The sequence below is a fragment of the Kogia breviceps genome, chromosome 5 (genome assembly GCF_026419965.1).
Source record: "Kogia breviceps isolate mKogBre1 chromosome 5, mKogBre1 haplotype 1, whole genome shotgun sequence".
Lineage (NCBI taxonomy): Eukaryota > Metazoa > Chordata > Mammalia > Artiodactyla > Physeteridae > Kogia > Kogia breviceps.
In genome coordinates, this window is record NC_081314.1 from 13,020,536 (window position 1) to 13,045,622 (window position 25,087).

General features: G+C 39.4%; 1 protein-coding gene across 4 annotated transcripts in view; it reads right to left on the reverse strand.

Annotated features, from left to right (window-relative positions):
* The window catches only part of RASA2 (RAS p21 protein activator 2), a 128,144-nt gene that overhangs the window by 42,292 nt on the left and 60,765 nt on the right, over nucleotides 1-25,087 (reverse strand). For all 4 annotated transcript variants that reach the window (XR_010840616.1, XR_010840615.1, XM_059064945.2 and 1 more), the window contains exons 6-9: nucleotides 21,036-21,119; nucleotides 19,085-19,157; nucleotides 15,733-15,809; nucleotides 13,811-13,912 (exon numbers count right to left, since the gene is read on the reverse strand). Coding sequence is in view for 2 of the 4 variants with exons in the window: in XM_059064945.2 (XP_058920928.1) it covers nucleotides 13,811-13,912; nucleotides 15,733-15,809; nucleotides 19,085-19,157; nucleotides 21,036-21,119 (336 nt within the window). In the remaining 2 variants the exon portion in view is untranslated. The remainder of the gene's footprint in view (nucleotides 1-13,810; nucleotides 13,913-15,732; nucleotides 15,810-19,084; nucleotides 19,158-21,035; nucleotides 21,120-25,087) is intronic.

Genomic DNA, 25,087 nt, shown 5'->3' on the forward strand with positions numbered 1-25,087 from the left:
AATCTCAATTTAAACAATCTAAAGGAGCCCTGGTGAATTAAGCAATCTTGTATGAATCAGAGCTAAAAAGAAAAACCTCAAAATTTGTTAAGTAGAGGATATCTGGTGTGTCTGAGGTCTAGGGATACAAAAAAAAACACACAAAAAACAAAAAAATCCTCAAGTATATTTTCTTCAGTTTTTAAATGAAGTGTTTCAGTTTGAAAGAATAAGGAACCGGAAACAAAGAAGTTATCAACTGAAAGTGGCACTCAGATGCTCACATGTATTTTTTTCATTCATAGTTAGACAAAAAAAGCAATCCTAATGTTCTCAAGAGTCAGCAGTTTTGACAGCCCCTTAACAGAAAAAAAAATCAGCATTTGAAAAATTTTAACAAGGTCTGTATAATTAAAATTGAGGTAGGCAGGCAAAAACTACAATTATTTGTGTATAATGCTGCCTAATCTGGAAAATAACTGTTCAGAGGCACCTTTACTAATACTTAAATGTAATTTCTGGTTTCAGAAAGATAATCATTATCAACAGATTTTTTTTTTTTTCTTTTTGCGGGCCTCTCACTGTTGTGGCCTCTCCCATTGCGGAGCACAGGCTCCAGACGCGCAGGCTCAGCGGCCATGGCTCACGGGCCTAGCCGCTCCGCGGCATGTGGGATCTTCCCGGACCAGGGCATGAACCCGTGTCCCCTGCATCAGCAGGAGGACTCTCAACCACTGCGCCACCAGGGAAGCCCCACAACAGATTTTTACTAAAGATAGGAGATTAAAGATAGGTGCCAAAATGATCAAACCAGAAAACCAACTCATCTTAAAGTAAATATTAATCTAGTTTTAAATTTGTATAAAGTTGCTTATGTTGAAAAAAACTCCAACCACGTGTTTTATTTACTATTTGAATCTTACTTTCAAAATTTTAAATTATAACATGCAAGGATGTTTGCATCTATTTTCTTAATGTTCATTTTGGATCATTTAGGAGGAAATTACTGTACCAATGTGTACAATCACACAAAGGCTTTGCACATGTTAAGTTCTGACACTGATGTAACTGGTGAAATGAGACTGAACTAGATGATCACTAAGGTTCTCTTTATACCATTACAAACCAATGGAATACTGGTACCAAAAAAAAAAAAAAAAAAAGATGCAGAAATTCTGTATGTACTGATGTGGAATAATGGTGATGACAGCAGTAATAACTATAATGATGAGAGCCTGAGTTATACCCATGGTATAACCCACTTTTAACTTACTTTACATGAAACCAATTCATCCTCTAACAACTTTGGGAGGCAGGTACTGCTTGTACTATCCCCATTTGATAGCCAAAGAAAGCAAAGGCATGCAGGTGGAACAACTTGTCCAAGGTCACCCCGGTAGTTAATGACAGAGTTGGGATTTGAACCAAGACAGTTTCGTTCTGGAGTCCATACTCTTAACCACCATAAAAAGTCAACAAATACTTACTGAAGTTCAACTAAATTGAAAATGAAAAAAAGTAAGGTACAGAATATGATACAGTATGTGTCCATTAAGGACCTAATTAAACTCAAAAGCTTTTGCACAGCCGAGGAAACCATAAACAAAATGAAAAGACAACCCACAGAATGGGAGAAAGTATTTGCAAACGATGGGACTGACAAAGGATTAGTCTCTGAAATTTACAAACAGCTCATGCAGCTCAATATCAAAAAAAATAACCCAATCAAAAAATAGGCAGAAAAAAAAAAAATGGGCAGAAGACCTAACCAGACATTTCTCCGAAGAAGACATATGGATGGCCAAGAGGCACATGAAAAGATGCTCAACATCACTAATTCTTAGAGAAATCCAAATCGAAACTACGAGATATCACCTCACATCAGTGAGAATGGCCATCATCAAAAAATCTACAAACAATAAATGCTGGAGAGCGCGGAGAAAAGGGAACCCTCCTACACTGCTGGTAGGAATGTAAATTGGTACAGCCACTATGGAGAAGAGTATGGAGGTTCCTTAAAAAACTAAAAATAGAGCTACCAGATGATCCAGCAATCCTACTCCTGGGCATATATCCAGAGAAAAACATGGTTCAAAAGGATCTGTGCATCCCAATGTTCACTGCAGCACTGTTTACAATAGTCAAGACATGGAAGCAACCTAAATGTCCATTGACAGATGAATGGATAAAGAAGATGTGGTACATATATATACAATGGAATAGTACTCAGCCATTAAAAAAGAATGAAATAATGTCATTTGCAGCAACGAAGATGGACCTGGAGATTATCATACTAAGTGAAGTTAAGTCAGACAGAGAAAGACAAATATCATTATGATATTGCTTATATGCGGAATCTTAAAAAAAGACACAAATGAACTCATTTACAAAACAGAAACAGACTCACAGACTTAGAGAATGAACCTATGGTTACCAGGGGTGAAGGGTGGGGGGGAGGGAGAGTTAGGGAGTTTGGGACTGAAAAGTATACACACTGCTATATTTAAAATAGATAACCGGGGGGAGCGAGAAGATGGCGGAAGAGTAAGACGCGGGGATCACTCTTCCTCCTCACAGATACATCAGAAATACATCTACACGTGGAACTTCTCCTATAGAACACCCACCGAACGCTGGCAGAAGACCTCAGACCTCAGACCTCAGGCAAGAAACCCCCCCACGTACCTTGTTAGGGCAAAAGAAAAAAGAATAAACAGAGACAAAAGAATAGGGACGGGACCTGCACCAGTGGGAGGGAGCCGAGAGGGAGGAAAGGTTCCCGCACACTAGAAGCCCCTTCGCGGGCGGAGACTGCGGGTGGCGGAGTGGGAAGCTTCAGAGCCGCGGAGGAGACCACAGCCAACAGGGTGCGGAGGGCAAAGCGGAGAGATTCCCGCACGGAGGATCGGTGCCGATCAGCACTCACCAGCCCGAGAGGCTTGTCTGCTCATCCGCCGCGGCGGGCGGGGCTGGGAACTGAGCCTCGGGCGGATCCCAGGGAAAGGTCTGGAGTTGGCAGAGCGAAAACAGCCTGAAGGGGTTAGCGCACCACGGCTGGCCGGGAGGGAGTTCGGGAGAAGTCTGGAGCTGCCGAAGAGGCAAGAGACCTTTTCTTCCCTCTTTACCTCCTGCTGCGCGAGGAGAGGGGTTTAAGCGCGCCGCTTAAAGGAGCTCCAGAAACGGGCGCGGAGCTGCCGAAGAGACAAGAGACTTTTTCTTGCCTCTTCGCTTCCTGGGGCGCGAGGAAAGGGAATTAAGGGCACCACATAAAGGAGCTCCAGAAACGGGCGCGAGCTGCGGCTGTCGGCGCGGACAACAGAGACGGGTGTGGGGCGCTACGGTTGCTGCTGCCGCCACCAAGAGGCCTGTGTGCGAGCGCAGGTCACTCTCCACACCGCCCCTCCCGGGAGCCTGTGCAGCCCGCCAGCGCCGGGGTCCCGGGATCCTGGGACTGCTTCCCCGGGAAAACGCGCGGCGTGCCTCGGGCCGGTGCAGCGTCACGCCGGCCTCTGCCGCCGCGGACTCGCCCCACATCCGTGCCCCCCCCCCTCCACCGCCTGAGTGAGCCAGAGACCACGACTCAGCTGCTCCGTTAACGCTGCTCCTTTGACCCCGCCCTGTCTGAGCGAAGGGCAGACGCCCTCGGACGACCTGCGTGCAGAGGCGGGGCCAGGTCCAGGGCTGAGCCCCAGGAGCTGTGCGAACAAAGAGAGGGGGTGGTCCCTCCCAGCAGCCTCAGAAACAGCGGGTTAAAGCTCCACAGTCAGCTTGAAGTGCCCTGCATCTGTGGAAAACCTGAATAGACAGCGAAATATCCCAGGTTGAGGAAGTGGACTTTGGGAGCAAGATATACTATTATTTCCCCCTTTTTTCTTTTTGTGAGTGTGTATGTGGGTGCTGCTGTGTGAGATTTTGTCTGTGTAGCTTTGTTTTCACCATTTGTCCTGGGGTTAGACCGACCATTTTTTTCTTTTTTTTCTCTTTAATAGAAATTTTTCTTCTTAATAATTATTTTGTTATTTTAATAACTGTATTTTACCCTACTTTATTTTGTCTTCTCCCCTTTCTTTCTTCCTTTCTTCCCTCCTTTTCCTATTTCCCTCCTTCCTTCCTTCCTCCCTTCCTTCCTTCCTTCCTCCCTTCCTTCCTTTATTCCCTCCTTCCTTCCTCCCTTCCTTTCTTTATTCCCTCCTTCCTTCCTCCCTTCCTTTCTTCCTCCCTCCCTTCCTTTCTTTATTCCCTCCTTCCTTCTTCCCTTCCTTTCTTCCTCCCTCCCTTCCTTTCTTTATTCCCTCCTTCCTTCCTCCCTTACTTTCTTCCTCCCTCTCTTCCTTCCTTTATTCCCTCCTTCCTTCCTCCCTCCCTTCCTTTCTTCCTCCCTCCCTTCCTTTCTTTATTCCCTCCTTCCTTCCTCCCTTCCTTTCTTCCTCCCTCCCTTCCTTTCTTTATTCCCTCCTTCCCTCCTCCCTTCCTTTCTTCCTCCCTCCCTTCCTTTTATTCCCTCCTTCCCTCCTCCCTTCCTTTCTTCCTCCCTCCCTTCCTTTTATTCCCTCCTTCCTTCCTCCCTTCCTTTCTTCCTCCCTCCCTTCCTTTCTTTATTCCCTCCTTCCCTCCTCCCTTCCTTTCTTCCTCCCTCCCTTCCTTTTATTCCCTCCTTCCTTCCTCCCTTCCTTTCTTCCTCCCTCCCTTCCTTTCTTTATTCCCTCCTTCCTTCCTCCCTTCCTTTCTTCATCCCTCCCTTCCTTTCTTCCTTCCTTCCCTCCCTTCCTCCTTTCTTCCTTCCTTTCTTGACTTTCTACTTTTTTCTCCCTTTTGTTTTGAGCCGTGTGGATTAAAGGCTCTTGGCACTCCAGCCAGGTGTCAAGGCTGTGTCTCTGAGGTGGGAGAACTAACCTCAGGACACTGGTCCAAAAGAGACCTCTCAGCTCCATGTAATATCAAACGGCGAAAATCTCCCAGAGATCTCCATCTCAACACCAAGACCCAGATTCACTCAAGGACCAGCAACGAACAGTGCTGGACACCCTATCCCCAACAAAGAGCGAGACAGGTCTACAGCCCCATCCATTAGCAGAGAGGCTGCCTAGAATCACAGTAAGGCTACCGACATCCCCATACACGCCCCCAGACGTGGACCTACCCACCAGGGAGACGGGATCCAGCCTCATCCACCAGAACAGGGGAACTGGTCCCCCCAACCAGGAAACCTGCTCAACCCACTGAACCAACCTCAGCCACTGGGGACAGCCACCAAAAATAGATAGAAATTCGAACCTGCAGCTGCAAAAGGGAGACCCCAAACACAGTAAGATAAGCAAAATGAGAAGACAGAAAAACACACAGCAGATGAAGGAACAAGATAAAAACACACCAGACCTAACAGATGAAGAGGTAATAGCCAATCTACCTGAAAGAGAATTTAGAATAATGATGGTGAAGATGATGCAAAATCTTGGAAATAGAATAGACAAATTGCAAGAATCAGTTAACAAGGACCTAGAAGAAATAAAGAGGAAGCAAGCAACGATGAGCAACACAATAAATGAAATGAAAAATACTCTAGACGGGATCAGTAGCAGAATAACTGAGGCAGAAGGACGGATAAGTGACCTGGAAGATAAAATAGTGGAAATAACTACTGCAGAGCAGAAGAAAGAAAAAAGAATGAAAAGAACTGAGGACAGTCTCAGAGATCTCTGGGACAACATTAAACGCACCAACATTCGAATCACAGGGGTCCCAGAAGAAGAAGAGAAAAAGAAAGGGACTGAGAAAATATTTGAAGAGATTATAGTTGAAAACTTCCCTAATATAGGAAAGGAAATAGTCAACCAAGTCCAGGAAGCACAGAGAGTCCCATACAGGATAAACCCAAAGAGAAACACGCCGAGACACATAATAATCAAACTGTCAAAAATTAAATACAAAGAAAATATATTAAAAGCAGCAAGGGAAAAACAACAAATAACACACAAGGGAATCCCCATAAGGCTAACATCTGATCTTTCAGCAGAAACTCTACAAGCCAGAAGGGAGTGGCAGGACATATTTAAAGTGATGAAGGAAAGAAACCTACAACCAAGACTACTCTACCCAGCAAGGATCTCATTCAGATTTGATGGAGAAATTAAAACCTTTACAGACAAGCAAAAGCTGAGAGAGTACAGCACCACCAAACCAGCTTTACAACAAATGCTAAAGGAACTTCTCTAAGCAAGAAACATAAGAGAAGGAAAAGACCTACAAGAACAACCTGAAACAATTAAGTAAATGGTAATAGGAACGCACATATCAATAATTACCTTAAATGTAAATGGATTAAATGCTCCCACCAAGGGCTTCCCTGGTGGCGCAGTGGTTGAGAATCCGCCTGCCGATGCAGGAGACACGGGTTCGTGCCCTGGTCCGGGAGGATCCCACGTGCCGCGGAGCGGCTGGGCCCGTGAGCCATGGCCGCAGAGCCTGTGCGTCCGGAGCCTGTGCTCCGCAACGGGAGAGGCCACAACAGTGAGAGGCCCGCATACCGCAAAAAAAAAAAAAAAAAATGCTCCCACCAAAAGACACAGACTGGCTGAATGGATACAAAAACAAGACCCATATATATGCTGTCTACAAGAGACCCACTTCAGACCTAGGGACACTTACAGGCTGAAAGTGAGGGGATGGAAAAAGATATTCCATGCAAATGGAAATCAGAAGAAAGCTGGAGTAGCAATTCTCATATCAGACAAAATAGACTTTAAAATAAAAACTATTACAAGAGACAAAGAAGGACACTATATAATGATCAAGGGATCGATCCATGAAGAAGATATAACAATTGTAACTATTTATGCACCCAACATAGGCACACCTCAATACATAAGGCAAATACTAACAGCCATAAAAGGGGAAATCGACAGTAACACAATCATAGTAGGGGACTTTAACACCCCCCTGTCACCAATGGACAGATCATCCAAAATGAAAATAAATAAAGAAACACAAGCTTTAAATGATACATTATACAAGATGGATTTACTTGATATTTATAGGACATTCCATCCAAAAACAACAGAATACACATTTTTCTCAAGTGCCCATGGAACATTCTCCAGGATAGATCATATCTTGGGTCACAAATCTAGCCTTGGCAAATTTAAGAAAATTGAAATCGTATCAAGTATCTTTTCTGACCACAACGCTATGAGACTAGATATCAATTACAGGAAAAGATCTGTAAAAAATACAAGCACATGGAGGCTAAACAATACACTACTTAATAACGAAGTGATCACTGAAGAAATCAAAGAGGAAATCAAAAAGTACTTAGAAACAAATGACAATGGAGACACGACGACCCAAAACCTATGGGATACAGCAAAAGTAGTTCTAAGAGGGAAGTTTATAGCAATACAATCATACCTTAAGAAACAGGAAGCATCTCGAATAAACAACTTAACTTTGCACCTAAAGCAATTAGAGAAGGAAGAATAAAAAAACCCCAAATTTAGCAGAAGGAAAGAAATCATAAAGATCAGATCAGAAATTAATGAAAAAGAAATGAAGGAAACAATAGCAAAGATCAATAAAAGTAAAAGCTGGTTCTTTGAGAAGATAAATAAAATTGATAAACCATTAGCCAGACTCATCAAGAAAAAAAGGGAGAAGACTCAAATCAATAGAATTAGAAATGAAAAAGGAGATGTAACAACTGACTCTGCAGAAATACAAAAGATTATTAGAGATTACTACAAGCAACTCTATGGCAATAAAATGGACAACCTGGAAGAAATGGACAAATTCTTAGAAATGCACAACCTGCCAAGACTGAACCAGGAAGAAATAGAAAACATGAACAGACCAATCACAAGCACTGAAATTGAAACTGTGATTAAAAATCTTCCAACAAACAAAAGCCCAGGACCAGATGGCTTCACAGGTGAATTCTATCAAACATTTAGAGAAGAGCTAACATCTATCCTTCTGAAACTCTTCCAAAAGATAGCAGAGGTAGGAACACTCCCAAACTCATTCTACGAGGCCACCATCACCCTGATACCAAAACCAGACAAAGACGTCACAAAGAAAGAAAACTATAGGCCAATATCACTGATGAACATAGATGCAAAAATCCTCAACAAAATACTAGCAAACAGAATCCAACAGCACATTAAAAGGATCATACACCATGATCAAGTGGGGTTTATTCCAGGAATGCAAGGATTCTTCAATATACGCAAATCAATCAACGTGATACACCATATCCACAAACTGAAGGAGAAAAACCATATGATCATCTCAATAGATGCAGAGAAAGCTTTTGACAAAATTCAACACCCATTTATGATAAAAACCCTGCAGAAAGTAGGCACAGAGAGAACTTTCCTCAATATAATAAAGGCAATATATGACAAACCCACAGCCAGCATTGTTCTCAATGGTGAAAAACTGAAACCATTTCCACTAAGATCAGGAACAAGACAAGGTTGCCCACTCTCACCACTCTTATTCAACCTAGTTTTGGAAGTTCTAGCCACAGCAATTAGAGAAAATAAAGAAATAAAAGGAATCCAAATAGGAAAAGAAGAAGTAAAGCTGTCACTGTTTGCAGATGACATGATACTATACATAGAGAATCCTAAGGATGCTACCAGAAAACTACTAGAACTAATCAATGAATTTGGTAAAGTAGCAGGATACAAAGTTAATGCACAGAAATCTCTGGCATTCTTATACACTAATGATGAAAAATCTGAGAATGAAATTAAGAAAACACTCCCATTTACCATTGCAACAAAAAGAATAAAATATCTAGGAATAAACCTACCTAAGGAGACAAAAGACTTGTATGCAGAAAACTATAAGACACTGATGAAAGAAATTAAAGATGATACAAATAGGTGGAGAAATATACCATGTTCTTGGATTGGAAGAATCAACATAGTGAAAATGACTGTATTACCCAAAGCAATATACAGATTCAATGCAATCCCTATCAAATTGCCACTGGCATTTTTTACAGAACTAGAAAAAAGAATTTCACAATTTGTATGGAAACACAAAAGACCCCGAATAGCCAAAGCAATCTTGAGAACGAAAAATGGAGCTGGAGGAATCAGGCTCCCTGACTTCAGACTATACTACAAGGCCACAGTAATCAAGACAGTATGGTACTGGCACAAAAACAGAAATATAGATCAATGGAACAGGATAGAAAGCCCAGAGATAAACCCACACACATATGGTCACCTCATCTTTGATAAAGGAGGGAAGGAAACACAGTGGAGAAAAGACAGCCTCTTCAATAAGTGGTGCTGGGAAAACTGGACAGCTACCTGTAGAAGTATGAAATTAGAACACTCCCTAACACCATACACAAAAATAAACTCAAAATGGGTTAAAGACCTAAATGTAAGGCCAGACACTATCAAACTCTTAGAGGAAAACATAGGCAGAACACTCTATGACATCAATCACAGCAAGATCCTTTTTGACCCATCTCCTAGAGAAATGGAAATAAAAACAAAAATAAACAAATGGGATCTAATGAAACTTAAAAGCTTTTGCACAGCAAAGGATACCATAAACAAGACCAAGAGACAACCCTCAGAATGGGAGAAAATATTTGCAAATGAAGCAACTGACAAAGGATTAATATCCAAAATTTATAAGCAACTCATGCAGCTCAATAACAAAAAAACAAACAGCCCAATCCAAAAATGGGCAGAAGAACTAAATAGACATTTCTCCAAAGAAGATATACAGATAGCCAACAAACACATGAAAGAATGCTCAGCATCATTAATCATTAGAGAAATGCAAATCAAAACTACAATGAGATATCATCTCACACCGGCCAGATTGGCCATCATCAAAAACTCTAGAAACAATAAATGCTGGAGAGGGTGTGGAGAAAAGGGAACACTCTTGCACTGCTGGTGGGAATGTAAACTGATACAGCCACTATGGAGAACAGTATGGAGGTTCCTTAAAAAACTACAAATAGAACTACCATATGACCCAGCAATCCCACTACTGGGCATATACCCTGAGAAAACCATAATTCAAAAAGAGTCATGTACCAAAATGTTTATTGCACCTCTATTTACGATAGCCAGGACATGGAAGCAACCTAAGTGTCCATCAACAGATGAATGGATAAGGAAGATGTGGCACATATATACAATGGAATATTACTCAGCCATAAAAAGAAATGAAACTGAGTTATTTGTAATGAGGTGGATAGACCTGGAATCTGTCATACAGAGTGAAGTAAGTCAAAAGGACAAAAACAAATACCGTATGCTAACACATATATATGGAATCTAAAAAAAAAAAAAAAAAAATGTCATGAAGAGATTAGTGGTAGGATGGGAATAAAACACAGACCTACTAGAGCATGGACTTGGGGATATGGGGAGGGGGAAGGGTAAGCTGTGACGATGTGAGAGAGTGGCAGGGACATATACACACTACCAAATGTAAATTAGATAGCTAGTGGGAAGCTACAGCATAGCACAGGGAGTTCACCTCTGTATTTAGTGACCACCTAGAGGGGTGGGATAGGGAGGGTGGGAGGGAGGGTGACAAAAGAGGGAAGAGTTATGGGAACATATGTATATGTATAACTGATTCACTTTGTTGTAAAAGAGAAAATAACACACTATTGTAAAACAGTTATACTCAAATAAAGATGTTAAAAAAAATAATAATAAAATAAAATAGATAACCAACAAGGACCTACTATATAGCACAGGGAACTCTGCTCAATATTCTGTAATAATCTAAATGGGAAAAGAATTTGAAAAAGAATAGATATGTGTGTGTGTGTGTATATATATATATATATATATATATATATATATATATATATATGTGTGTGTATATATATATATAACTGAATCACTTTGCTGTACACCTGAAACTAACACAATATTGTTAATCAACTATACTCCAACATAAATAAAAATTTTTTTAAATGTGTACATTTGTGTAACGAATAGGAAAGAAGGATATATCCATGTCTGCCTATAATTACATAAAATATTTCCACAATCTCAAACTAGTGGCTGCCTCAGAAGAGCAAAAATGGTTAGCTGGGGGACAGGGACAGGAGACAGACTTTTACATTCTGAACTGTGAACCATGTGACTATTACTACCTATTCAAAAAGTCTAATCAAATTCTGTGATCTACATATGATAAAGTTAAAACTAGATATTATCAACACTAATGAGCTAGACTATTAAGATTAGAAAGAATATGCCTGGGCTTCCCTGGTGGCGCAGTGGTTGAGAATCTGCCTGCCAATGCAGGGGACACGGGTTCGAGCCCTGGTCTGGGAAGATCCCACATGCCGCGGAGCGACTAGGCCCATGAGCCACAACTACAGAGCCTGCGCTCTAGAGCCCGTGAGCCACAACTACTGAGCCTGCGCTTCTGGAGTCTGTGCTCTGCAACAAGAGAGGCCACGACAGCGAGAGGCCCGCGCACCACGATGAAGAGTGGCCCCCGCTCACCGCAACTAGAGAAAGTCCTTGCGCAGAAACGAAGACCCAACACAGCATGCATAAATGAATGAATGAATGAATGAACGAATATGCCTGAAATCCTGAAGGTAAATAAAGCTTTTCCTGAGTTTTCATGTAGTTACCATCAACCCCACAAGGGGATGCTGCAGCTCTACAACTGACAAAGGAGGCTGAGTTTTAATTTGACTTAGAAAACTGCATTCACATTTTTATATTTCCTTACATGCAGGGAAGTATAAATGAATTAGCAGATGTTTCTATTTCATGCTGTATAAATTTTAACACATACTTTTGGGTAGGTTACTTTTAAAATATTATTAGCAAAAAAAAAAAAATCTATGGGAGTAAAATTAATTTCTGCTTGTTAGTGTTCTTACATCCTGCCTAGGTAGTTCTACAAATTTTGCCAAATTTGGAGGGCCTCCAAATTTGGAGACCTCTTACTTAAAATAAGGCTATAATGGCACATTTCAAGTTCACTTTGAGGGGCCTTGGGAGGCACAGTGACTCACATTTTATTTTGTACCAAGTAGCATGGTATATCATTTTAAAGACTTAATGAACTGAGTTCAGAAATTTTCATTTTAAAATGTATGCTAGGGACTTCCCTGTTGGTCCAGTGGTTAAGAATCCACCTTCCAATGCAGCGGATGCGGGTTCGATCCCTAGTCGAGGAACTAAGATCCCACATGCAGCGGGACAACTAAGCCCAGGCACCACAACTGGAGAGCCCACATGCCTCAACTACCAAGCCCGCATGCTCTGGAGCCCACACACCACAACTAGAGAGAAGCCTGTGCGGTGCAACGAAGAGCCCGCGCACCGCAACGAAGATCCTACATGCCACAACTAAGACCTGATGCAGCCAAATAAATAAATGAATAAATATTTTTTCAACAGTATGCTAATTTTATAGAAGGTGGAAGAAGATTGGCAGGGGTGAATGACAAGCCTCAAATGTTCATCAGTTTTTCACAGTGACCAAGTTTCCATCTATGGATACATTTTGGAAATTACAGCATATAAAATGCCACCATAAAGATTAATAAATTTTAGATCTGCATTAGCAAGAGGTAAAAATAAAATAAAATTTTTGAGACCCTAAATATCAGTCTAGGGACCTCCCTGGTGGTCCAGAGGCTAAGACTTCGTCTCCCAATGCAGGGGACCCAGGTTCAATCCCTGGTCAGGGGAACTAGATCCCACATGCCGCAACTAAAAGATTCTTCATGCCACAATTAAAGATCCCGTATGCTGCAACTAAGACCTAGGATGGATGGATGGATGGATGGATAGATAGGTAGATAGATAGAAAGATCAGTATACTAGGGAGAACTGTTTGAGGACAACAGAGTCCAAAGTGAAGAATGCCTGGCGGCACTGAGGAGAAGCAAAATCCTAAAGGCAAATGAGACTGCCGTCCACAGTAAGAAACATCTGAACACTCAGTTTCAACTCCTCTTCCAGGCAACTGAAACTGAGCCCTAAAAAGGGGGCCTTAAGAGGCAAATGAGAAAGGCATGCTGTGTTTATACTCAGTTGAAACCCAAGTCTAGCATGAGGGCTACTGGGCAATCTACTGGAAGGGAAAGGATATACACGCTTTTAAGTGCTGTAGACAGGAAAAAAAAACAGTAGTTTCACACTGATTCTACTAAGGAAACTAACATCAGTTTAATGTCCGAACATTAACATGAGTTTAATGTCACTATTAGAAGTCACGAAAAGGTAATATTGTAGCCAATTATTGAGCCACTAGAGCTCCTGAAAAGTGTATTAACTGGATCAGCTCAAGAACATCTAGATCCTAGGCATTTAGAAAATAACATCAGAGCCATCCATGGTGCATTTCAATGGGATTTGGGGTAGGAAAATCACTGGTGAGATCCCGTAAACAGCTGAATCCCTACAATAAACCTTTTGCTTTCAAACATCCACAGTTCCCATGCCCATTAATAAAGCTTCTGAACTATACATGCTAATTTGTGATCAAGCATCTTCTCACATGGGATACTCTTACGTAATGTTCGAAATGTTTTATATTTTTTCTTTAGAGTTAAGATTAAGTTTTTGAACAGGAAAATATTCCTAGGTAATTCATTCTTTTATCTCAGTACCAGAGGACAAGTCATAAAACTAATATAATTGTACTTATATTTCTGCAACTATGAATTAATGGCCAAATCAGTTAACGTTAATGACTTTGGGCTTAACCATTAAAAACTTAAAATATGCTCAAAGTAAGCATTTATTCGCATATACAGTGCATGAAAGGGGAGGACCTACTATGTAGTTCACTACAATGTTTGTCTTCTTACCAGGCTTGATGAGAAGCATCATTTCTTAATACGTTCACAGGAACCTTAATCTCACCGAGGAAAACATCTTGGACCAGGTTTCCATTGTTCCACAAGTCGATCCTGAAAATTTTAAAACTGGCTTTATTTTTTGCAAACAATGTGTAAGAGAACGCACATGACCAAAAAGCTTCAAATTACTATGATTCGTATTATAGCATTAATTTACGGTTCTGGGTACTTCTGCCATAAGCATCTTTGCCACAGACATCTTTGCCTCAAGCACTTTTTGCCACAAACATTTTCACCACATAACTAATTGGTCAAAAGGCAATTCTGTGATAAAAGATAAAATAAAAAAATAAGAGACATTTTCAAAGACACAAACAAAAAATAAACAACAAAATTAAAAAGACTATTGCAAAATACAAAATTTATTTGAATACATTCAAAATGTGTGTAAATTTATGGCAATGCTGTACAAATACTGATTCTATTTTGTGGGCTGTACCTAAACGCTATCTTCCAAGTCTTTTGTTCACAGTATTTCACACGTTGTTTTTGTTTTTGCTTCTTGATTTGTCTCATTCAGCATTGCACTTTTTTCCTAAAATTTCTTCCTTCGTTAAGAGACGTATGAGTTTCCAAACACTAGGATGCGTATTGGTTTCTGACTTTTGTACTTAAGCCTCCACACAGTTGTTTGTTCTTGCCATAGTGTCACATGTCTGCTGATGGATGCTTCGAAGTTCTACGCGAAATGTGGCTTTGACTCTGTGCCTTTCAGGCCCTCAGACTCTTTCTCCTCCAATGTGGTGTGTTTCAAAATAAGAAACCAACTCTTGGGGCAAATCACTGTCACCTGCCCACTCAATGAAGCTATCAATAACGTTGATAACCAGGAGAAACGCTAACACATTTCAACCAGTTGAAACCAAACTGTCAACCAGTTATTTTATTTTTCACAGCAAAGCTGACTCATGGCCAATTAGTCATGTGGCAAAAACGTCTGCGGCAAAAATGCTACGGGAAAGATGCTTATGGCGAAAGTACCAGACATAATTTTACATGCTTAGAAACAAGAGATGTTAGCATTGTCTTATACCTCACTATCTAAACTAAGAAAGCAGAATACTGCAGTAGCTTTTACTTAAAAGCATAGAAAGTGACTATCTTAAATAATGTAAAAGAAAGCACTTAAGTTTCTTAGTTTCAAAGTCTACGCTTTATTTTAACCTGTAAAAATAAGGACTACAGAGTTCCTTTTTTGTTATTGAGAAAAGAAACCAACGCAAGACTACAGTTTCTTTCTCAATTAAAACCAGTTAATATGTAAAGATAGGTGATTTAGAAAAATACATTACCTGATCATTCCAAACATGTGATTAATACACCCTTCAGATGAACACACTGTTAACACCACACCTATACATGCATTTACAAAACTTTCCCCTCCCAAACAGCATAGATATTTAAGACCTAGGAAATAGCACAAACTTCAAACACATGCACCTGTTGAATCATCTTACAAGACTTCTTACCTCACTGAAATTTCTGTTAGACAGCAGATATGTTAAGAAGAATAAAAAAATTATTTCTAAATTGGCTAATATATAATTACTTTTCTATATATTCTTTGCATCCATTATGCTATGATTTAGAAATTTAAGGAGCAATTAAATTTGGGAAAATCTAAAAATATAATAAAATAGGTGAAAATTAGCTCATTTTATTTTTAAAATAAATACACCTTAACTATTAGTGCAAAGAAATCGGATTTTGAAAAGATTATTTGGATTTAAATTAGATGCACATTCCTCTAAGTTTCATCGATTAAGTTGCTAAAGAGAATTCTGTTAAGCTTGAGTCACCTTTTTCAGTTAAATTTAGGATTTTCTTTTGGCACAGAACATAGCAATTCTGTAAAACCCCAAGACACATACCTAATTTCCAGCTTTTCAATGTCCTCCTCTTCTACTTGAAACTGGGACTTTCTGGTGTAACTACTGGATCTGGTTACCTATAAACAAAATATTTTAGTAAAAAAAATTTTTAAGTATCTTTTTCTTACATGAACTTTAAAAAACTATCATCCCTAAAATGTTCAATTGTGTATAACATAAACAGAGGAAAATGCCTAAGTAATATTTTACCCAAAAGATAAATACGAAAACAGCTATGGAAGTAGCAGAGTGGCAAGAATAAGGTGGCAAAAAAGTATCAAAATCAACCTTACCTCCATACCCTTCCTTATCAACTCAATCTATGGCAACACTGGGTTCTCTGGCTCATATGTAATCTCTTGGTGACTCAGAGTAAAAGTGTTCTATTTCAGGGAAGCTGCATAGGCTAGGAACTGTCTGAAGACCTTCCCACATTTCTCAAGATACCAATGCCACCCGTACACTTCCTTCTCACATTTTTACCAAAAACATCAAGGCCGTTGGCAAGAACTTCCTCAACTACTGTCCACCTGAACATGTCCGTTCCCACACAGGCCTGTTTACTTGATGAGTGTTCTCATCCTCTTCCAAACAAGACGATGAGCTGATGCTCCTCTTTTCTAAGACTGCTCCGTCCCCACACAGTATGCAGTAATAAGCACGCAGTAAACACACAGCAAGCATTCGATCTATTTTAATTACAGCTTTCTTGACCAGACTGTTCACCTCATTCAAGTCTAAGAAAAATTCCCCCCTTAAATTATGGTCTTCCTATCTCTTTCCTTTCACAGACAAATATCTTGAAACTGTTACCCATCCTTACAGCCTCCACTTCCTCACCACCCACTCACTGCAGTAACTCCTTATAATCTGGCTTCCTCACAGATCACCCTCCCCAAACCCCTCTCTTAATCATCAAGTCTGATGATGAAATTCTTAGCTCTCACCTTCCTTGACCCCTTTATCTGGACAAGTGACCATACAACCATACTCCCTTTTCCCAGAGCTACTCTGGTCTTTGAGTTTACCCAGCACTATCCTGGCTACCTTCTGTTCTCTTTGCTTCTTCCTCTGGTACTTCTTCCTCAGAACCTATAAATATGGGTTTTCTCCAGGGTTTTATATTTTATTTTGCTCTAAGCGCTGCACAGTGCTGTACAAAGTGCTTTCACATCCATTACCTCTTTTATTCATCATGCTCTGAAGCAGGCAGGGCTAGATTTATTATCCTCATCTTGAAAATGAGGAAGCTAAAGTACAGAAATTAAGAGACATACTCAAAGTCGAATACTTAATATGTGACAGAACTAACCTTCTTCACTTTTTTCCTTTATTGTATACCTCTACTCCCTTGGCTTTCTTTCCTGACTTGCTGTAAGCAATTCTTGATTCTTTATCTACAACCATCACCCATCTCAGTCATGAACTTCCTATGGGAGGATTTTACATATCTGAGTGCAAGCTCATTATGCCCCAAACTGAACCACTTATGTTTTCCTTCTTAACTTTTCTATTTTTCCAGATTTGAAATCATGAAGACAACATTTGACTCCTCATTTTCTCTCTTCTTCTATAACAAATTTGTTATCTTGCCATCTGCAGTTTCTTTCTCATCCATCTCTTCCTCTCATTTCCATATTACTCTCTTGAATCGGAGCCCCCCCTTTCTGCTTTTTCCTTTTTTAAAAAAACACCTAAGCTACAACAGTCTCTTGATCTCTGTTCTCTCTCTCAGCCATCTGGCCCACAGATCATGGTTAATTCTTCCCAAAATAGTGCATTACTCATTACTTCCAGGTTCAAAAACATTCAATGGCTAACACAGCACTTCAGCCAGGCTCTCAAGGCCTTTCATTAGTTGGTCCTACTCTTATCTTTTTAAGATTAGTTCCCATTATTCCCTTTTAGTCAAATCACACCTTGCTACTCTTCGGACATAACTTTCTGCTTTTCTGTCTCTATGTCTCTGCTCAAAACGTTCCTTCTCTAATACTCTTTCCTCTGGCTTAACTCACGTAGAGCAGAGCTACCCAGTATCTACTACTGCATTTTACTGCTGCGTGTATGCACGCATGTGTACGCTTTGGGTCTCCTGCTCTCACTAGAGGACAGAGATTGGACTTTTATCTTTATAATCAACTCAACAAAGCGCCCTTTGAATGAACGGTTCAAGGCCTAATATGTATGCTTGCATATAGCAAACAGGTCAGGTCTTGACCGTCAAAGGACCATCTGCTTGCTGCTGCAAGTCGCCCCATCTTGGTTTTCTCCAGGCTAGATGTAACAGCCATTTGTAAGTACAGAACAACTGAACTGAGCAAGTCCTGAGCCAGGAAATGGGGCGTCTCACACTGGTGCACTTTCTTTTGTTTTCTTTCTTCCTTGCCTCCACCCCCCACAATTCCTCCTACTTCAATCTTGGCATTTCTTCAACTGTGTTCCCTTATTAAAGTACAGTAATCAGGCATGGCTAGATGTGCCCTCACTCTTTTCACTTCGAAACATCAAGAAAAACACACACAAAAAGAAGGAAAAGCACAAAATGTAACTCTTTTTTCAAATCTTCCCTACATGGTAATCTCAACTGCAACATATTCTATGGGTAGAACACAATCTTTTAGAATAGAGTTTTGATTATTTTTGTTTTTTTCCTACAGTTTTCTAATAATATGAAAAAGGATTTATTTAACAAATGCTCCACAGTAAAGAACTCCAAAGCACTGTATTTTGAGCAACTTCAAGGCAACTGAAGTTCTCTATGAAAATAAGCATGTGTCCATAGAGTGATTTAGCTAAAAAGAACTTAATAATAAGGCCTTAATCATATAATACTTTATAGTCTCAAAGCATTTTCACATTTGAACCTCCTAAAAACTCTGAGTTAGGTAGGGATGCTACTGTTTTCTCTTACAAAATTATCCTTTCACAAGATAAGAAATTTGAGTCTCCCATGTAGTGATTTGTTCAAACTCAACTGGGACCAGAACCCAGATCTACCAAGCGATATCGTACTTATTTAACTAGTGGTTTTCAAATAATATTCTGCAGAAGAGTCCTGGGGCCACTGCATTTTAGGTCAGGGGCTGGATAAGGTTAGGGTTCTGTGTGAAGGGGGTTGTGATATTGAGGATGACTGAAGAGTAGATGTGGTCCTAGACCTCCCCATCCTCAAATCAATCAGAGCTCTGCCTTTATTTGTTTTATGCACTGGGCCTCTACTGTGTTACATTGTGGTTCTACTGCTTAGAAATGCTTAGTTGCATTAGTTAATAAAATTATGACTATGGCCAGAATTTGAAAAAAGAAGTAAATCAGCATTCAATGTTAACATTTAAATAAAACAAAATGTTACCTCAAAATAAAAGATTTCATTAAACTGCGGATTGCTTGTTTTCTTCTTTACTTTTGTCTTCTTTTGGTCATTCCTGTTCCAATGTGGTAGAGTTTTACCTTGTAGAACTTAATAGTACACAATTATAAAACATGCTATTTCCAACCAGGGAGCCTGACCTCTCTGTTTAACTGTTAAGATGACTCGGGGAAGGCAGCAGCTTTAAATATTACTTGGGGGAAAAAAACTGAGGTGTCTCTAAAAGCTCAAATCAAAGAATACACAAATTTTGTATAATTGATATATGCCAAGATTTTATTATTCTATGGCTATACTAGGTTGACTGCCACGCTTACTTCAGGGGTTTTTAAGAACACGTTCTACTATACAAGCAACTCGAAATAAATGGTAGAAGGAAGACAATGGGATTCAGAGTACCTTTATCTATGTTGAAAAATACCAGAGGAACACGAAAAGCATTCTTAGTTTACTCCTTGGGCTTCAGCTACAATGTGGCTTTTTTAAAAAAACTTTTTATTTTGAAATAATTACAGATTCAGAGGAGGTTGCAAATAAATGTACAGGGAAGTCCCATGTAACCTTTCCCCAGCCTCCGCCAATGGTAACATCCTCCAAATGACAGTACAATATCAAAACCAACAGTGACTTTCTAAAACAAATTCACAAGCCAAATAATTTCTATCTTTACATTACTAAGCAATTACACTAAAGAATCTACCAGGTATTGATTATAAACAAAAACAAAAACCAAAAACAGCTCCACTAGATTAAACATTTTTAACACACAAAACTCAATCCCTCTGATAGTATGAATGTTATAGGATTGAGTATCTGCTTTCAGCAAACAGGTCAGGTTTATATTTTTAAATATAAAACCATCTATAATAATAATAGGATACTATTGTTTGAGAACCCAGTAAGTACCAGGCATGGTGCTTTACGTACATAGGGACAAATACATTTTTCAAAGTGACTTACTGGTGATTTTCTAAAAAATAAGAATACGTAGCTTGGGGTTAGGAAGAAGCAGTGCATGTCTATGTGTATATACATGTGTTTGTGTAGAGGGAATAGTATGCTCTTTGTTTCCTGATTCTAAACCTTCAAGTTTTAGACAAATTTCAGACTAGTAAGGCTCTGAAAGAAACCATAATGAAAAGAAAATAGGGCTTCCCTGGTGACGCAGTGGTTGAGAGTCCGCCTGCCAATGCAGGGGACACAGGTTCGTGCCCCGGTCCGGGAAGATCCCACATGCCGCGGAGCGGCTGGGCCCGTGAGCCATGGCCGCTGGGCCTGCGCGTCCGGAGCCTGTGCTCCGCAACAGGAGAGGCCACAACACTGAGAGGCCCGTGTACCACAGAAAAAAAAAAACCCAAAAAACAGAAAATACTACAGAGTGTGATAGATTTTCCATAAATTATCATAAGTAATTAAAATCAATGATACAGTGCACTTCACCATGTTCTGGTACTTCAGCAGTTTGTCTACAGCTTGGAATTCTCTCTGTACAGCACAGATGCCATGAGCAAAAAAGGTATTTTTAGTCCTGAGTTGTTTTCCAGATAAAAATATAGAAATTCCTTTGCTATTCTGAGCTAGCATTTATTAAAACAGGATTCTACCTGCAATAAAATCTAAGACATTTGAAACTAGGAAGGCTGATGATGAATGAAGTTCAGGTTTATGTTTTAAAGTACATTTTAACTACTATAAAACACAGGTTGCTCCCCATAGCCTAAGAGTCTGGCAGATTTGAAATGGCACTCATTTTCTTTTATAAAAATAGGAGTTGGTTGTTTGCAAGTGAATAACAGAACTAACTGAAGATTTTTCTTTCAAAGCATTTGTTGCTTTGTGTCACAAATAGCTATTTAGCAAGTTCTCTTAGAACTTTAATTTTCTAATTGTTAAACTTTAAAACTTAATCTAATACTAATTCAATAAACATTACCTAGAAGGGCCCACAAGAGAAACTGTTGCATAAGGGTCACAGCTTTGTCCATTTATGAGAGGCAACCCATGGCATGCCTTGACACTAAGGAAGAATAAAGAAAAATTAACGTTATTATATTCAAGTTAAACATAAAACATTTATATTCAAGTTAAACAACCTAAAACATTATCTTTAAATACGAATTAATACATTCAAAGGGTTAAAATTGTTTTCCACGTCTGAAGTTGTATGCCTATATACCACCTATCCAAACATACGTACATACGCATTTATTTACTTTTGCTGTATTTCCAAATAGCACTAGACCACCACAGTCAGTACTCAGACTACCAAAACATTTGGATATACACAAGGTCTATCCAACAAGGTACACGCTGTGGTTTGATAATAACATTAAAACTACTGTGGCTTCTAAAAAGGAAAAGAAAGCTGTGTGAACCTTAAAGGAGACACTACAAACCAAGTCAAATCTGTGGCATCATATCCTCTGCTAAAGCATGAATGAGAAATGAAACAACTGTGGTTTCCACTTAAAATCTGATTCATAAATAAAGGGCAAGCCACATACAGTTCTGCAGCCTCTTATTCTGACTCTCAGTAACAGCTCCTGCATCATTCTGTAGAAAAAGTTATTAGACCATAAAAACCAAGGTCATCTCATCCACTCCATGACAACAGTCATTAGTATTTACAGAGAACACAAAATCTGACTTAATGACCTGCTCCTCAAATTCTCTCTTTATTGAGTTCACGAATTTAGTTTGGCATCTAAGGGTGTGCATTTCCCAGTGCCTACAAGAAACTCATGAGTGTTAGTGAAAAGTATTCTTTGTTGAAAGATGTGGGCTACTGAGCAACATCCTAATTTCTCTCCACAACCCACAGATCATATATGTGGGTGAGGTGCAAATGGTGTGCTGCTGAGTAAAGAAAGAAATGATAATATGACTCATTTCTATTAAATTGGGTATCAAAAATCAAACTTAAAAAATTTCTGAAACTAACCAAAGAAAGTACAGGCCAAGATAACAATTCTGATTATTAATGTCAGGCCTGGGTACAGTCAAATTTTCCCACTGTACATACTGCTTGAAATTTACACTTCTCAGGCTAAACCTCAAAATGATACCTGATTTTGATATAATATTTCCAGTTTACTATTTATTTTCACAAAATGCATCAAACTCTCACAACTGCCTTTAAGAAGGGTATCATCATGACATTCTAAAAGAAAGTAAGGCTCAAAGAGCTTACATGAGAAAGTAACAAAATAAGGCTAGAGAGGTAATACAACTTGTAAGAAGTGGGCCGAGACTCAACTTCTACTTTCTTAACCCTATTTCTAAAATTTAAGTCCTCCTACAGTCCCACTGTGCCTGAATATACCGTATTACTTTCCTTCTAATACCAAATTTATCTCACGTATACACTACTTATGTAAAATCTTAATCATAAAAATTCACTATAATTTTATGAGGTATAAAAACACTGAGAGGACTTCCCTGGTTGCACAGTGGTTAAGAATCCGCCTGCCAGCGCATGGGATATGGGTTTGAGCCCTGGTCCGGGAAGATGCCACAGAGCAACTAAGCCTGTGCACCACAACTACTGAGCCTGCGCTCTAGAGCCCACGAGCCACAACTCCTGAGCCCGCGTGCCACAACTGCTCAAGCCCGCGTGCCACAACTGTTCAAGCCCACGCACCTAGAGCCTGTGCTCTGCAACAAGAGAAGCCACCGCAATGAGAAGCCCGTGCACTGCAACAAAGAGTAGCCCCCACTCGCCGCAACTAGAGAAAGCCTGAGCGCAGCAACAAAGACACAACACAGCCAAAAATAAACAAACAAATAAATAAATAAATATATTTTTTTAAATAAAAATTTTTTTTAAATGAGAATAATGGGGACTTCCCTGGTGGCACAGTGATTAAGAACCTGCCTGCCAATGCAGGGGATGTGAGTTTGAGCCCTGTTCCGGGAAGATCCCACATGCTGCGGAGCAACTAAGCCCGCACGCCACAACTACTGAGCCTGCGTGCTGCAACTACTGAAGCCCACGCGCCTAGAGCCCATGCTCTTCAACAAGAGAAGCCACTGCAATGAGAAGCCCACTCACCGCAATGAAGAGTAGCCCCCGCTCGCTGCAACTAGAGAAAGCCCATGAACAGCAATGAAGACCCAATGCAGCGAAAAATAATAAATAAATAAAATAAATAAATTTATTTTAAAAAATGAGAAAAATGCTGTTCTGTGTACAAACACTTCTATAAGAATACCCACAAACCAAAAAAAAAACAATACCCATAATCCAAAAGTATGAGTCTATAAAAATAATCAGAAGTACTCTTAATTTTTAAATCTAAGTATAAAAATTGGGTTTTCCGACACACAAGTAGTATTATTAAATACAGATTATTTTATCTGCTATGTATGTTATGAAATATTTTCCTAATTACCTAGGATACAACTATTCTTCTAATTGGTAAATCAAGCAATTTCACGTCATAAACCATGGATATGCTGAAAATGAATGGTAAAATAAACTTAGTATGCTAAATTATCTTGTATTTTATTTATATATGACACATAACGTATTTGATATTGACACATCTCTTAGGAATTACAAAGGAAAATAAGTTTAGTTCAAACTTGTTTATAATACAGAATGATTTGATTGTTTTCCTTGGATTTTTTTTTTTTAACTAAAAGACAAATATTAACTTCTACATCCAGGAGTACGTAGTACAGGGAGTAACAGGGAAGAGATTTATCCTCCCACCTCAAACACTTAAAAAAAAAAAAAAAAAAGGGTAGTATCAGCAGCTCAGGACAGTGATCTCTGATTGGGGGAATAAACAAAGTGAGCCCTCTAAGTGTCCCAGCCTACTGTTAGAAGAAAGAAAGGGTTGTCAGCTGGGGAAGGCCAAAGTGACTAGAGTTCCCAGGGCAGAGTACTGAAGGAAAAAAAGCTGCACAGAGAGAAAGAAACCTCCAGAGAGCTACAAAAGTACTGGCCCCCCGACCCACCTCATACCCGGAGTCTCCAGCTGAGTGCTGATAAAACATATACATGTGAGGAAAATATCTGAGGCTGGGGAAAGAACCATTAGAAAAGAGAAGAGGGAACAATTCCAGAAGCCCACAAATGACTAGCAAGAGATCCCATGGGCCACAGTAAAAAGCTGGTAATTATGGGTGCTGCCTCAGTAGTGGGAAAATATTAGTCCCAGACTAAAGGCCACCCTTGTTCCATCTAACGAAGCTTATAAACAAACCACAAATGAATCAAACTGTTTCCAAGTAACTAAGTCTTCAAGTATATTCATAGGAATATAAAAATATCCAGCAACTTCACAATATCTAGCATCCAATAGAAAATAACCAGGAACACAAAGAATCAAGAAAATACAACCCATGATGAAAAAGAAAAACAAATCAATAGTAACAGATCCAGAAATGACACAGTTGATAGAATTAGTAGACAAGGACATTAAAAAAGTTATTGTAACTATATTTCATATGTTTGGTAGAGACACAGAAGACATTAAATTTTGTCTACAAGGTTTGACATGAAAAACACACTGAGTGGCATTAACAGAAGATTAGATATGGCAGAAGAAAAGATTAGTAAACATGAAGACAGAGTAACAGACACATTACATAGATATGTAAATGGCCTAAGCATGCCAATTAAAAAGCAGAGATTTTCAGATTGGACAAAAAAAATTATACACTGCCTTTAAGACTCCTTTAAATATAAGATAAAATTAAGTTAAAGGTAAAAAAAGTGGAAAAATATATACCATACTAATACTAATTAAAAGAAAGCTGATTTAATGGGTAATGACAACCCAAATGTCCATTAGCAAGGGTCTAGCTGAATGAATTATAGAATCTATAGGATGGAATTCTATGTAGTTGTCAAAAAGAATGAGGTAAATCTCTATTCTCTAATTACTCTGATATGGAGTGATCTTCAGGATATATTCTTAACTGAAAAAAGAGGAAGTTACAGAACTCTATACTCTGTAAGAATGGGGTGAGAAACAA